General features: G+C 32.5%; 2 protein-coding genes across 2 annotated transcripts; one reads left to right on the top strand and one right to left on the bottom strand.

Annotated features, from left to right (window-relative positions):
• Window positions 1-721: 721 nt before the first annotated feature.
• On the bottom strand, window positions 722-4,354 carry LOC134279189 (general transcription factor IIH subunit 3-like). Its single transcript, XM_062761543.1, has 11 exons — window positions 4,307-4,354; window positions 4,125-4,216; window positions 3,789-3,895; window positions 3,346-3,491; window positions 2,981-3,043; window positions 2,778-2,836; window positions 2,567-2,641; window positions 2,126-2,179; window positions 1,538-1,606; window positions 997-1,132; window positions 722-838 (listed from the first exon to the last, which is right to left on the bottom strand). Exons 1-11 carry the CDS (start codon window positions 4,311-4,313, stop codon window positions 798-800), a joined length of 849 nt encoding a protein of 282 aa, XP_062617527.1. The 5' UTR covers window positions 4,314-4,354; the 3' UTR covers window positions 722-797.
• A 184-nt stretch (window positions 4,355-4,538) lies between these two features.
• On the top strand, window positions 4,539-12,746 carry LOC134279181 (translation initiation factor eIF-2B subunit alpha-like). The gene is made up of 9 exons (XM_062761533.1): window positions 4,539-4,622; window positions 6,600-6,701; window positions 7,161-7,300; window positions 7,799-7,915; window positions 9,391-9,503; window positions 10,789-10,857; window positions 11,250-11,325; window positions 12,222-12,347; window positions 12,586-12,746. The coding sequence occupies exons 1-9, from the start codon at window positions 4,571-4,573 to the stop codon at window positions 12,739-12,741; spliced, it is 951 nt and encodes a 316-aa protein (XP_062617517.1). The 5' UTR covers window positions 4,539-4,570; the 3' UTR covers window positions 12,742-12,746.
• The last annotated feature ends 393 nt before the right edge of the window (window positions 12,747-13,139 follow it).

A 13,139-nucleotide genomic window follows, 5' to 3' on the forward strand; every position in this document is an offset into this window, starting at 1 on the left:
ATCTTGGCAAAAGAAACTGTCTTCATTATTATTACAAAAATTAAATATTAGTTCTTTAGAAATATCTCACATAACTTTGAAAAACAAATTACAAGAGCATTACCAAAACAAGATATATATGAACAACTAAAAAATGTTAGCAAATCAGACTCTGGAAAGTTAGCATTTTATAGCAAAATTGTGAATCAAGATGAATACAAACTGCAAAGTTATTTAAAATTACCACTGAAAAAAAGTTGTAGATCTTTATTAACAAAATTAAGGATCAGTGCCCACTCACTGTATATTGAAACGGGTCGATACTGTAAACCCCCTATTCCTAGAGAAAAACGTTTATGTTATTCATGTAAATTGTTTGTTGAAGACGAAAAACATTTTGTTCTTTATTGTCCAAAGTATGATCATTATAGATGCAACTATAATGATATATTTAAAGTAAATTCATATACTAGTGATAACCCCATTAGAAAAATTGTCAATCCTACAAATATTTCAACTGCAAGAAGGATATGTTGTTTCTTGAAAAAGTGCTTTGACGTCAGAAAAGAAAGTCAAAAATGAATATCAATATTGAGAAATACACAATTTTGTTCACCTCATATTTTTCACTTTGTATATGCTTGTATTAATTGTGTTAATTTATGCTATGTTATTCATGTTCATGACTGTATGCCGACATAGTAATTGTCCATAAAGTGAATTGAATTGAATATACATTAAAAAATACAAATTCAGTATATTTTTTTTTTATTACACAGCAGTTTTTTTAAATAATTTAAAAAGAAGGAAGTGAGTACTTACTGACAAGTTCCGCATATTGGACTGAATGCACAAAATACTGAAAAATTAACATCAAAAAAATTACTTAGGAAAAAAAATTAAAAAGTATGTTAAAAAATTCTAAAATCATTCACATTTTTACTTGAAGTTACATATAAGAAAGTGAAAAGACATTAAAAGAAATCATGATATGATATGAACATAATTCAAACCCACTAGAAAGACAGACGGAGCACACATATCCAATGTCTATGAGATTTCTATGGCAGAAACAGGCAGCTCTGTAGTCCACTTGGACTTTTGGGGGCAAGGTCAGTTTAGATCTTTCCAGGGGGTCCGGGAGGAATACCCACTAAAGTAAAAAAGATGTCTTGTCTTAAATGTACAACTAACATTAACACAAACAATTAAATACATATTCTTGTAGAAGGTTTACTAATTGTCTTTTAAATTACAAACACAAGCTTAAACAAATTTGTTTTTTAATCAAATTCAAATACTCCAGACTTTACAAAAATGAATGCTTGATTAAAAAGCAAAATACAGTAAAACTTGGTTATACTGAAGTCACTGGGACCTATGATAATACACATGTACTTCACCATATCAGTAATTTATTATTACTAAATTCATTAAATTATATACATGTATCTGGGGATCCAAGATAACTATGCTATATCCATGAATTCGCAATACACGTGTTTGTTCTAAACAAGTTTTACTGTAATCTGATGTAACGTTTTTTTTCTTTACAAACCAGTAGGTACTGCAGTAGTCCTTTCATCTGAGGAATCTTCAAATAAATGCCTCCCGTTATATCACATGCCTACAATACAAGTATTATAATAACGACACATATCAACTAATTCTAACTTCTGTTACTTGCTTCTGTAGTATATGGCAATCAATAAAACAGCTGATTTAATGAAAACAAAACACAGAGATTTTCTTTGCTTTTAAATAATTTGCACACTAGTCTATTCTTGTGAACTGTCTTTTATTGCTTTCAATACATCTTATATTTTTATCATTTAAAAAAAATTAATAATCAATAATTTTACTTTTAAATACTGTGGAATAATCATTGTTCGCAGGGGATCAATATTTTCGTGGGTAACCCCTTGCATGTACCAGAAAGTTTAGGTCCCCACACGTTTATTTTGTAAACATATTGATTCATAGAATCTACTATAATATATAAATTAGTAACCCACAAAAATATGTTCCAACAAACAAGTTTTAGTTTTGCTTAATTAATTGCCTGTCCACACATGCTGACCCAACTAAAATGATTCAACAGTAATGACAATATTGTAAAAGAAAATTTTAAACAAAAGTCTTTCACCTGCTGTAACAGACCGGAATCATTGTCCAGAATACAAGCATCAATTACCACATTCTGAAACAAAGAAGTTATATCTATTTTAATATTACATGTATTTATTACTGTAACAGCACAAATATTTATTAGGGGTTAAATTTCATTTATTTTGCTGTAAACAAATATCAACGAAATTAAATCCAACATGGAATTCTATACAACTTTATATTGTATAGGGTTACTTTCAAAACAAGGAAATTAAATGCCCAAGAAAATTTTCTTGATAACAAATCAACAAAATTGCATCCCCACGAAAATTTGTGTTTCTACAGTACCGGTATATACTTGTAAAACATAGTACATTTATCAAATTTTTCATCGCATGATCACACATTTATCTATTGTGATCATACTATATTACAGTACTGTAAACCTAGCTGTTTCTAGGCTGTAAACACTGTATACCTGTTTCTGGGCTGTAAACACAGCATTCATCAAATTCATATACTGCTCTGTGTTGTCCTCAGATCCCTTTATCACCTAATGATAAGAATTTAATTCAGATACTGGTGTTGATGATCACGGTGTTGTTTAGAAGTACTTTTACATATGACTAATAGAGTCATAAATCAACAGATCAAATGCATGTGTGCTATAGTACTAGTGGAAGATTTACCAGAATTCGACTTGAAATAATTCCTGATTCCTCATGACTTTTCTCTGTTTTGTTGATATCTTACTTTGTCAAGAAAAACACAATAAAGAATGAAAGACATATATGAACCAATTTATAACTCTTTAGTCTATTTAGTATATAAGTATTGAAGCTTGATAGTAAGTTGAAAATGTGTTTCAACAGCTGATATTTGATAAGGATACAACACAGTGCCATAGTCATGGCTCCAGCTATCAGAGAGTCTGGGTAGAGCTGTCCATTCATACCTGTCAAGTAAGAAGTAATATCAAGTAGATATCATAAATTAGGTATACCCCGGTAGGCTTCAAGTACAAAGTGTGGAAAGTAACACGCTATAGTCTTAATTCATTGTATATAATATAACAAAAAAGTACAATATCAATATAATAGCAATAACAACTTGGGAAAGGAAGTTTACAAGCAGTCAAGTTTTATTCTTGCACACTCAACCCCTATTTGGGGAGGAACCAATGACTACATTAAATTTCCCCTTCTACTAGTATTTCAATTCTCATGGACAACCCTGCACAGGTTATAAGTAACTTACAGTTATCAATAAGACTTTGTATTCCCTCTTTTATTTGTTTGTCAACCTGAGTAAACAATTCGTATTTCCCATCATTCCCTTCTGTTGTACCATTCTCCTCCGACATTCCAGGATTCGATGCTTCATTTTTAGGATACAGAAACACACTACAAAGAAAACCATTCATGATATTTAATGATATAGCTAAAATTCTTTGGGAACTTTTGCAATGTCATTTACCAGCCTTATAAATTAAATTCTTTTTATCATATCTATAAAAGTGTATCAATATGGTTGATGTGATCTTTCTGAATTACATGTACATGTACATGTAATACATGTGTATAACGTACTGAAAAGAAAACAGCCCCAATAATAGACATTCTTATCTGCAGAACTATAGCTCTCCAAAAAAATTATTAAACAGGAGGATTACCGTTGGCAGAAACAGAAAGCATTTGTACCTTTGATCTGAATGGGCTGCTAGTATGGCCAGTTTGTTGGAATGGTTCATCATTATGTGTGAATGTGCAAACACCATTACAGAATTCAAACACTCTGTCAATGTCATCTAAAATACAGTAGTGAATACATGATTTTTTTTATCAATAGTGAAACAAATACACATAATTGATCAAACAAATAAAATACTTAACTTCATGAAATATTAAAAAAAATTAAAATGGCAAAGAAATTCCTTTAATATTTACCTTTTCTGATATGTATTTCTAAATTTTTTTTAAAAGGCAGAGTTTCAAAATACAGAAACGGCAATATCTATGAGTATCACAAAACCAAACCTTCTGCTGAGCCTTGGAATGAGATGATGGTTTCTGACCCCACCATACTGGATTTGTGTCAAGAATGATTATCAACTGACTCTTCACATTTTCTGAAAAAAAGTTTTTGTATAATAGGTAAAAAAGAACATGCTTAAAGAATGGTTAAGTTGTTCAGGTATGTAAAATAAGGAGAAACCTACCTGTCATTTTTAAAGCGACTCAAAAGTTAAGACACATGTTTAACTTTCATTTTGGAGAATTTCATATCAACTCGTTCCATGATTCATTCGGAAAAATTACAACATAGAATGCTTCAAACCTTTATAATAAAAGATTTATAATATATATGGTTTGTTCTAAAAAAAAATAAAGATGAGATCATTATTCAAATAAAGATACAAACACGTACGTGCACGACAACTTCCTCATCTCTAGGCGATCACATTAGCATCGAGTACGACTTAATGATTTCTTCAACTTTCATTTTCACGTCTGATGCAAACATGGACAATGCAGGTAAAATGCATTTTGTGTGGTTTTCTGGCATTTAAAGTAACAAATATTTACAAAAGTTGTGCCATACATTTATTATGAGATTGTGAATTTTCCAAAGACTTTTTTCTGACTGCTGGTTTGTCGATATGTCATTAATTTATCAAGACAGGTCTGGTACAATCACTAGATTTAGCTACGTAGCTTGATTTACCTACATAGCTTAATTACCTACCTGAGGTAGCTTTATTTACCTACCAAATTGATCTATTTCTATTAAAAAGCATTTTTCTCAGGGTGTGCAGACAATATCATTTTGATGCAGTGATCATTTTCAACTTTGAACCACAGGGGCATCTTATCCACTCTGTTCTCTACTTCACATATAAAAATACACAAGGGAAGAATCGGAAGTAGCACACGATTTTTAAAAAAAGTCAAAAAACAACTTACTTGAGAAAAGTTACACAAATCCTGAAAGGAACTAGTGCAAATAATGTCCTAGTACTTATCCAGGCTAAAATATTCCAGATATATCCATCGAAAATAGCTTTTATCCAACTAAAACCCCAGCTTTCTGCACAGTGTGAAACTCTTCGCCCAAGAAAAGATAACTCACCCGGATGACAATAGGGTAGTACCCGAGGCCTTCCGAGTCCCATTGGAAGACTTCGGGTCGAAGTCTTCCAATGGCACTCGGAAGGCCTCGGGTACTACCCTATTGTCATCCGGGTGAGTTATCTTTTCTTGGGCGAAGAGTTTCACACTGTGCAGAAAGCTGGGGTTTTAGTTGGATAAAAGCTATTTTCGATGGATATATCTGGAATATTTTAGCCTGGATAAGTACTAGGACATCATTTGCGCTAGTTCCTTTCAGGATTTGTGTAACTTTTCTCAAGTAAGTTGTTTTTTGACTTTTTTTAAAAATCGTGTGCTACTTTCGATTCTTCCCTTGTGTATTTTTATATGTGAAGTAGAGAACAGAGTGGATAAGATGCCCCTGTGTTTGAACTCATCTGAAAACAACTTATGAAAAAATCTCTCTTGGAAAAAAGTCTTTTTCTGCGCAATTGCAATCAAAGTTCTGAAAGTTTTGGGGCTATGTATGACAGTTAGAACGGTTACTCCTTGAATGAAATGACAAAGAAGTCCAGTTCCGGTTAACACGATAATAGGTCGGTAATTATTCAGCACAATGTGAAGTAATCATACTCAGTCATGCCTCACCGCACCTCACCGTATGGTCAGATAACCAAACAATAGAATTACATGTTTTGCTCTAAATTGTCCAAACGCAGCAATGTATAAACTATCTGCTCTGGATTGTTTTTTAAAGCCTTCCTATTATAAATATCAGTAGTCATTTAATTGCGACTTTTTGTCTCTTTTTAATAAAAAGAAAACTTTTGAAAACTTACCTAAAAATAGCTAAATAAAGCTACCTGAGGTAGATAAATAAAGCTACGTAGGTAATTCTACCTACGTAGCTAAATCTAGTGATTGTACTGCAAGATAATGAGTTTTCTGCTCTGTGGGCAAAAATCTAACTCTAAGCCCCATGACAGCCTCTCAGCATTATTTAACCGTATCTTGGAAAAAAACTTTTTAAACTTTTTAAGAAATAGAGAATTTTATGTAGGTATATGTATATGTTAGTAACAAAGAAAAATACTTGATACATGTTTGTGAAGGGTTTATCAAGATATTTTCCTCTGAGTGACTATTTTTTCATATGATTTATTTAATTCATAAAGTGGAAGAAAAACTAACCGAAGTGCTTGATATGCACAGTATATATACAATGGGAGTATGGGGGCATGTCCGTCTATATATAATTAAAAAAAGTTGTTAGCAATAGTTAAAACAATGTTGATAAACCCCTGTACATGTTTGTCTTACACTGACTAGCAAACAATTTCAGCTGTCAACATCTATACATATAAAGGAACAGACATTGAAAGCATAATGCTTATAATTACAGATGTAAATTTGATTTTGCAGGCATTTTGTCTTACTTCAACACACTGGTCAAAGAGGACCCAGATCTCTCAGCAGCTGTTGCAGCCATCAAAACTTTACTGCATTTCCTTGAAAACAACAAAAGTAAGACATTAAATTAATGCAGCGAAGATACTGTAAATGTATTACATTTGGCCTGTACGACGAGTCTTTGAAGATTTGATTTAGCTCTATAAGAATGTGCTAGATATATTTATCGATGTACTTGATTTTGTGGACTCTGCCTTCCCCCAAATTTGCTAAATAGAATACACAACTAAATGTTATACATGTGTACAGTATTATCTTAGAGCTCAATTTGTCTGTAAATACAATCAATGGTTTTATCATTTTTAAAATTTCTTTTTTACTAATATAAGTTTAAATATACATATTGTTGTCATACAAAAGAGAACTTTAAATTGATCATTGATGATTATTTTTTTCATTAAACCTAATGTATATATTCATAAATGTAAATTAATTCATCTATCATACACGATAGATGAATTAATTTACATTGAATACTATATAAAGATTTAATTTAAAAATCTCTATCTGAAGTTGAAACATTGGCTGAAATGAGAGACAGATTGAAGGAGGCGATTCAGATATTGACAAAGACGGACAGCAGCACTACTTCTATCTCCTCTGCTGGAGAGCTCTTCCTTCGATTCATCACTCTCACTAGTCTGGAGCACCCAGTAAGTAATATTGAAATAGTTTATCATTACCTTACAGTGTCAAATAGAGGTATACCAAGTGTATATTAATATTTTTAAAAGATTAAATCTTGTAGAGGAAAAGACTTATGAAAATGTTTTGTTTGATGAGGTCAGATTAAGTGTTTCAGTCCATAAAAATTTTTGGCACATTTTGTTATTGGGTTGAAAAAAGAAAGCCATAGTATTATGACACTGGATACTCTATCTGTTGTAAAAGTATTGGAACATATTTGGAAATTTTTAAAATAATCTTCATGGCGATATCTTAGAAATATTGATTCTCAATTTAACTAAGGGACAAATTATTGAAACTGGTACATGTTCTTAACGAATATGCATAATTCTCTAAAAAGTAAAAACAGATAAAACAAAGTTTGTAATTCATTTACTTGAGTATAATAAAATGATATTGTCTTTGAATGGGATTCAGCCAAATGTTTTCAAGTATATTTTTCTTTAACCTGTTATAAATTACAGAACATACAGGATTGTCAGAGAATACTGGTAGAGAGAGGGAACCTTTTCCTGAATAAAATCAAGAATTCACGTCAAAAAATTGCCAAACAAGCTCAACAGTTTATTAGAGATGGCACAGTAAGTAAGGGGTAATATCTTTTCAAATCCCAAAAATATTGGTTATCTTGGATGTTTAAATTTCTTGCTTTATGACAAGCAAATCTTGAAAACAATTTTTAGCTTACCTCGACGAAGTTGGGGGAGCTTATGTAATACCCTCGGCGTCGGCGTCCCAGGTTAAGTTTTTTGGAGCAGTTTTCTTTTTAAGTACTTCTATGTCCAATATTGATTAGACATGCATGAAAGATGCTTCTAATGTGTTTCACTGTACCAGTCAAAGTTTCAGATGCTGCAATTTCAGCAAAGGAATGACCAGGTTAATGTTTTTGGAGCAGGTTAACATTTTTGGTGCAGTTTTTGGTGTAGGTCTCATGTCCAAGGAACTATAAGCCCTATGTTGACCAAACTTGCATGGATGGTACATGTAAGGATGCACATAACCAGGCTTGCTTCGGATGCTGAATCTGACCTACATTTTCCGGTTGAGTGAACAGGTTAATGTTTTTGGTGCAGGTCTCATTTCCAAGTAACTATAAGCCCTATGTTGACCAAACTTGCATGGATGGTACATCTAAGGATGCACATTAGCAGACTTGCTTTGGATGCTGAATCTGACCTACATTTTCCGGTTGAGTGAACAGGTTAATGTTTTTGGTGCAGGTCTCATTTCCAAGTAACTATAAGCCCTATGTTGACCAAACTTGCATGGATGGTACATCTTAGGATGCATACTACCAGACTTGCTTCGGATGCTGAATCTGACCTACATTTTCTGGATGAGTGAACAGGTTAAAGTTTATGGGGCAGGATTCATTTCCAAGTTACAATGAGCCTATAATGGCTAAACTTGCGTGGATGATACATCTTAATAGGATGCATACTACCAGACTTGCTTCGGATGCTGAATCTGAACTACATTTTTTTCTGGATGAATGAGGAGATTAAATTTTTAAGCAGGTTTCATTTCTAATTAACTATTAGCCCTATATTGTGCAAACTCGCATGGATGATACATCTTAGGATGCATACTAATGGACTTGCTCCGGATGCTGAATTCGACATACATTTTCCAGATAATGGACCAGGTAAAAAGTTATGGGTGCAGGTCTATCACCAAGAAACTCTTAAACTTGCTTCAGATGCTGGATTTGATCACATTTTTGTGATGAAGAACTAGATTGAAGTTTTTATATAGGTCTATTTCAAAGTATCAGATCAAAATTTCATAAATGTTGCATTTTTGGATGTACACTTTTTGTTGGGTAATTGTGTGACTTTGCCTTACTTAAAGGCAACATTCGTTGAGGTGAGCTCTGTAATCTCTGATTACCTATGTTTTAATAAGAGAAAAAGTTACTTCCTTGAGTTTCTAGACAAACAATGTGTAAACACACTTATTAATATGATTGAAACTCTACATTAATTGCTTATTTCATTTTTCATTTCATTGTTACAATGCTTTATGACTGCACAATTTTAAAATCTCTTTTCAGACTATCTTGACACACTCAAAGTCCAGAGTTGTTTTACAAGTGTTAAAGGAGGCCCAGCAATGCAACAAAAGATTCCATGTATATGTAACAGAATCTCTACCCAACAAATCAGGGCAAGTTGGTCTTTTGAAATTAACAAAAAATATCTCCTGATCATCCTTCATTTTACCTAAGAGTTATTTCCCTTACTTCTATACTAACAAATGTTTTTAACAATTATTTATTTATGTACTGTAGATCACTAACTTTTTTTACACCTTAATTTAAGGAGATGGTGATATAAAATATTCTTTTTAAGGAAAGAATTTAATAGCTACCCGAATTATACGATATATTTGGAAGCTGCATGTGTATTACTTTCTTTTCTTCTAATTTAATTTTCATTCATTCAGTGTAATAAAAAAAGATGATTTATATTAATTACATTTACATTAATTAAAGAATGACTTTAAAATGTACAAAATTTTATTATTATACTTTCATGTTAGATACTAAAATCTGATTGGTTTAGATGCAGTTAACAATCTGTTCTATTACCCTCTGCCTTAGCAACACACGTGACAACGGGTGACACAACGGTTATGTCACATGCATGGAAATTAATCGCGTACGGTTCACCGTAGAATTCTCAAAACGTCAGTTGCTATTTTGAAAGAACCGGATTAAACTTGACGTCAATAAAAGCTTGCATCCGATTTTGCTTACTTAAAAACAACAAACGACAGACGAAACATGCTTGTGAGTGCAGAAATAATGAAACTTTAGATGATAAAGGACTCTTAGAGTATCAAACAAACAATAAAGAGTTCAGTTAATCTTTATTTGCAGTAGCGGGAAGTTTGAAAGCTTTCTAAACTTGAACGTAAAGACGATAGACAATTTTTTTTTGCTGATATCCTAAATCAATAAGACAGTATTCATTATAATAAAATAAATGGTGCCTGTTTTGAAGGGTAACAGTTGAAATTGACACCCAATGAAAACCATTGTCAACTGACTCGTCAGCGGAGGTTGACAATGGTTTTCCTTGGGTGTCAATTTCAACTGTTACCCTCCAAAACAGGCACCATTTATTTTATATAATGTAACATCAGGCCGATTGATATGTTTTTGACGCAAGTCATTGTGCTGTAAGCAACCCAATTTACACGATACTATATAAAAGTAAATTTTTATCAAATCAAAAACCGTGTAACAAGCATAATTAAATCATTATACAAATAAACACAAGAAAATCTTTTTTGAGTAGTTGCATAGTCTTACAGAATTACTTGAAAATAAAGTCCTTGCAAATGATGAGTGATTTATAGTATTTTCTTCATCATGATTTATGATTTGAGGTCATAACAAAATCAGCTGCATATACATGTATGTAACCCTTTTGCTTTCAATTTACAGTGTGGACACATACAATGAACTTCAGAAAATGGAGATCCCAGCTACACTTATTTTGGATGCTGCAGTTGGGTAATTATTAATAAGATCATTAGATTAATGAACACCATTTAATTTTGGATAAAACCATACATGTAGTTTGAAGATTTTATACAAAATACTTTCTTTAAATTTTTACTTTATATGTAATATTATTACCTGGTAGACTAGACTATGTCAATAGTTTTAACATGTTTAAAGTAAAAATGTTTTCATTAAAGATTTACAGAAGAGGAACATACTTTTTCTTATAGTATGTTGATGAATCTGATACATTTCCATGTTATATAGGTTTTACTTATGTAGTACTGTTGAAAACTAGTAAAAGATAATTTGAGAATAGATGTGTCATTTGACAGTAGTACTTGTTGTTACAATCATCTTGCTAGCTGTTACTGCAGTTTTCTTTAATCTAATTGTGACAGATACGTGATGGAGAAAGTGGACATGGTCCTGGTGGGAGCCGAGGGGGTGGTGGAGAGTGGAGGAATCATTAATAAGGTGGAGTAGAATACAGCTATTCCAGAAATTTTCATAAAAAAAACGAGAAAAGACAGAATAAAATTATCAAGTTAAGTTAGAAGGGCAGAGCAAAGCAATCTTTTCTGAGGATATGTACAGCGAAACTAGCTAGTCCGACACTTGTGCATTCCATTTAATTGTAAATTCCGACCCTTTAATTTAAATTCCCATCTTACCATTTTCAATGTTCTTCATACCCCGTGTTTTGTCTCCCAGTACTTGAAAGCTTAGACAGGATTAATTGAAATGTCGATCTTGAATGCATTATTTTTTTTAATATCAGAGAGGACCTTCTAATTATATATAAGTACAGGAAATTATTTCCAATAATATTCTAATTTTTATGCCGCCCTTCGAAGAAGGGAGGGCATATTGCTTTGCTGCTTCTGTCGGTCCACTTAGTTTCCATTCATTTTCTTCACAACCTTTGCACATACTGAAATGAAATTTGGTATACAGATATATCACTTGAATATCTAGGTCAAGTTCTGTTTTGGTATGATCACACCATTTTTGACAGAGTTATGCCCCTTGGACTTACAAAAAAATCCCAATTATTTGTACTTTCCTTTCATTTTCTTTTGCAGAGGTTGCACATACTGAGATGAAATTTGGTATACAGATTTATCAAATGACTATCTAGGTCAAGTTCTGTTTTGGGTACAATTGCGCCATTTTTGACAGAGTTACCGGGGTATGCCCTTTAGGAATTGGAAAAATTCCAATTTAGGGGGAGGGGGGCATAAGTGTTTTACAAACATCTCTTGTGTATATAAAAATACAGGTATTTTAGTAGAAGTAAGTGCAAAGATAACTGCTTTGTATCTGAATTTCATACTTTATTAAACAATAAACAAATGTCGGTTTTCATACAGATTGGGACATACACAATGGGACTGACAGCAAAAACCATGAATAAACCATTTTATGTGGTGGCAGAAAGTTTTAAATTCGCCCGTTTATATCCACTGAACCAACAAGACCTACCCAATGAATTCAAGGTGCAACAAATTATCTTAATGCTGTTCTGTAGTTCAGTATTTAATATTGAGTCCCACTTTTGATGAGGTTTACATGCATTAAATTTTTGCAAGTGATAATTTTAAAAATGTCAAATCAATTTGCAGTACATTTTTGCCAGTGATGATTTTGAAAATGTCAAATTGATATTAAGATTTAGATACGGTCCTGTACATTTCATGCTTTCTTCTGACTCCCATTGTTTTCCTCCTTTTTCAGTACCACGCGAGCACTTTAAAATCTAGTCCGGACCTGAGGAAGGAGCACCCACTGGTTGATTACACCCCGCCCTCCTACATTACTCTATTATTTACAGACCTCGGTATTCTCACACCTTCAGCTGTCAGTGATGAACTCATTAAATTATACTGTTAAAACGAGTGTTGTCAATTTTTCTTATGATTTATATTACATGATTTATATTAATTAAACCAAAACTTTATAACCATCAAGACTATAAGCCATGAGGATAATAATCATCTGCCAACATAGCATAAAGGCTAGAAAACTATTTTGGAATGAAAAACAAAATGATTACACTACATGCATTGGCAGATGGAAAGAGTATGAAAAAGTTCCTGTAAGAATGGCAAAAGAAGGTGCAGAGTAATTCCATTGGATAACATGAGGCCTTTGGGCCACATTGTACACCTGAGCATATTGGCGAGGGAAAAAAGCAAAATTGAAAAGCGTACATGAACGGGGGAGGACTTGAATTTCTAAATTACCTGATAATGCTTCCATATCAATATAACAAATGGCTTTGCTGTTCT

This window comes from Saccostrea cucullata, unplaced genomic scaffold (assembly GCF_032062105.1).
Source record: "Saccostrea cucullata isolate Sc308-1 unplaced genomic scaffold, CSIRO_AGI_Scuc_v1 ctg14995, whole genome shotgun sequence".
Taxonomy (NCBI): Eukaryota; Metazoa; Mollusca; class Bivalvia; order Ostreida; family Ostreidae; genus Saccostrea; species Saccostrea cuccullata.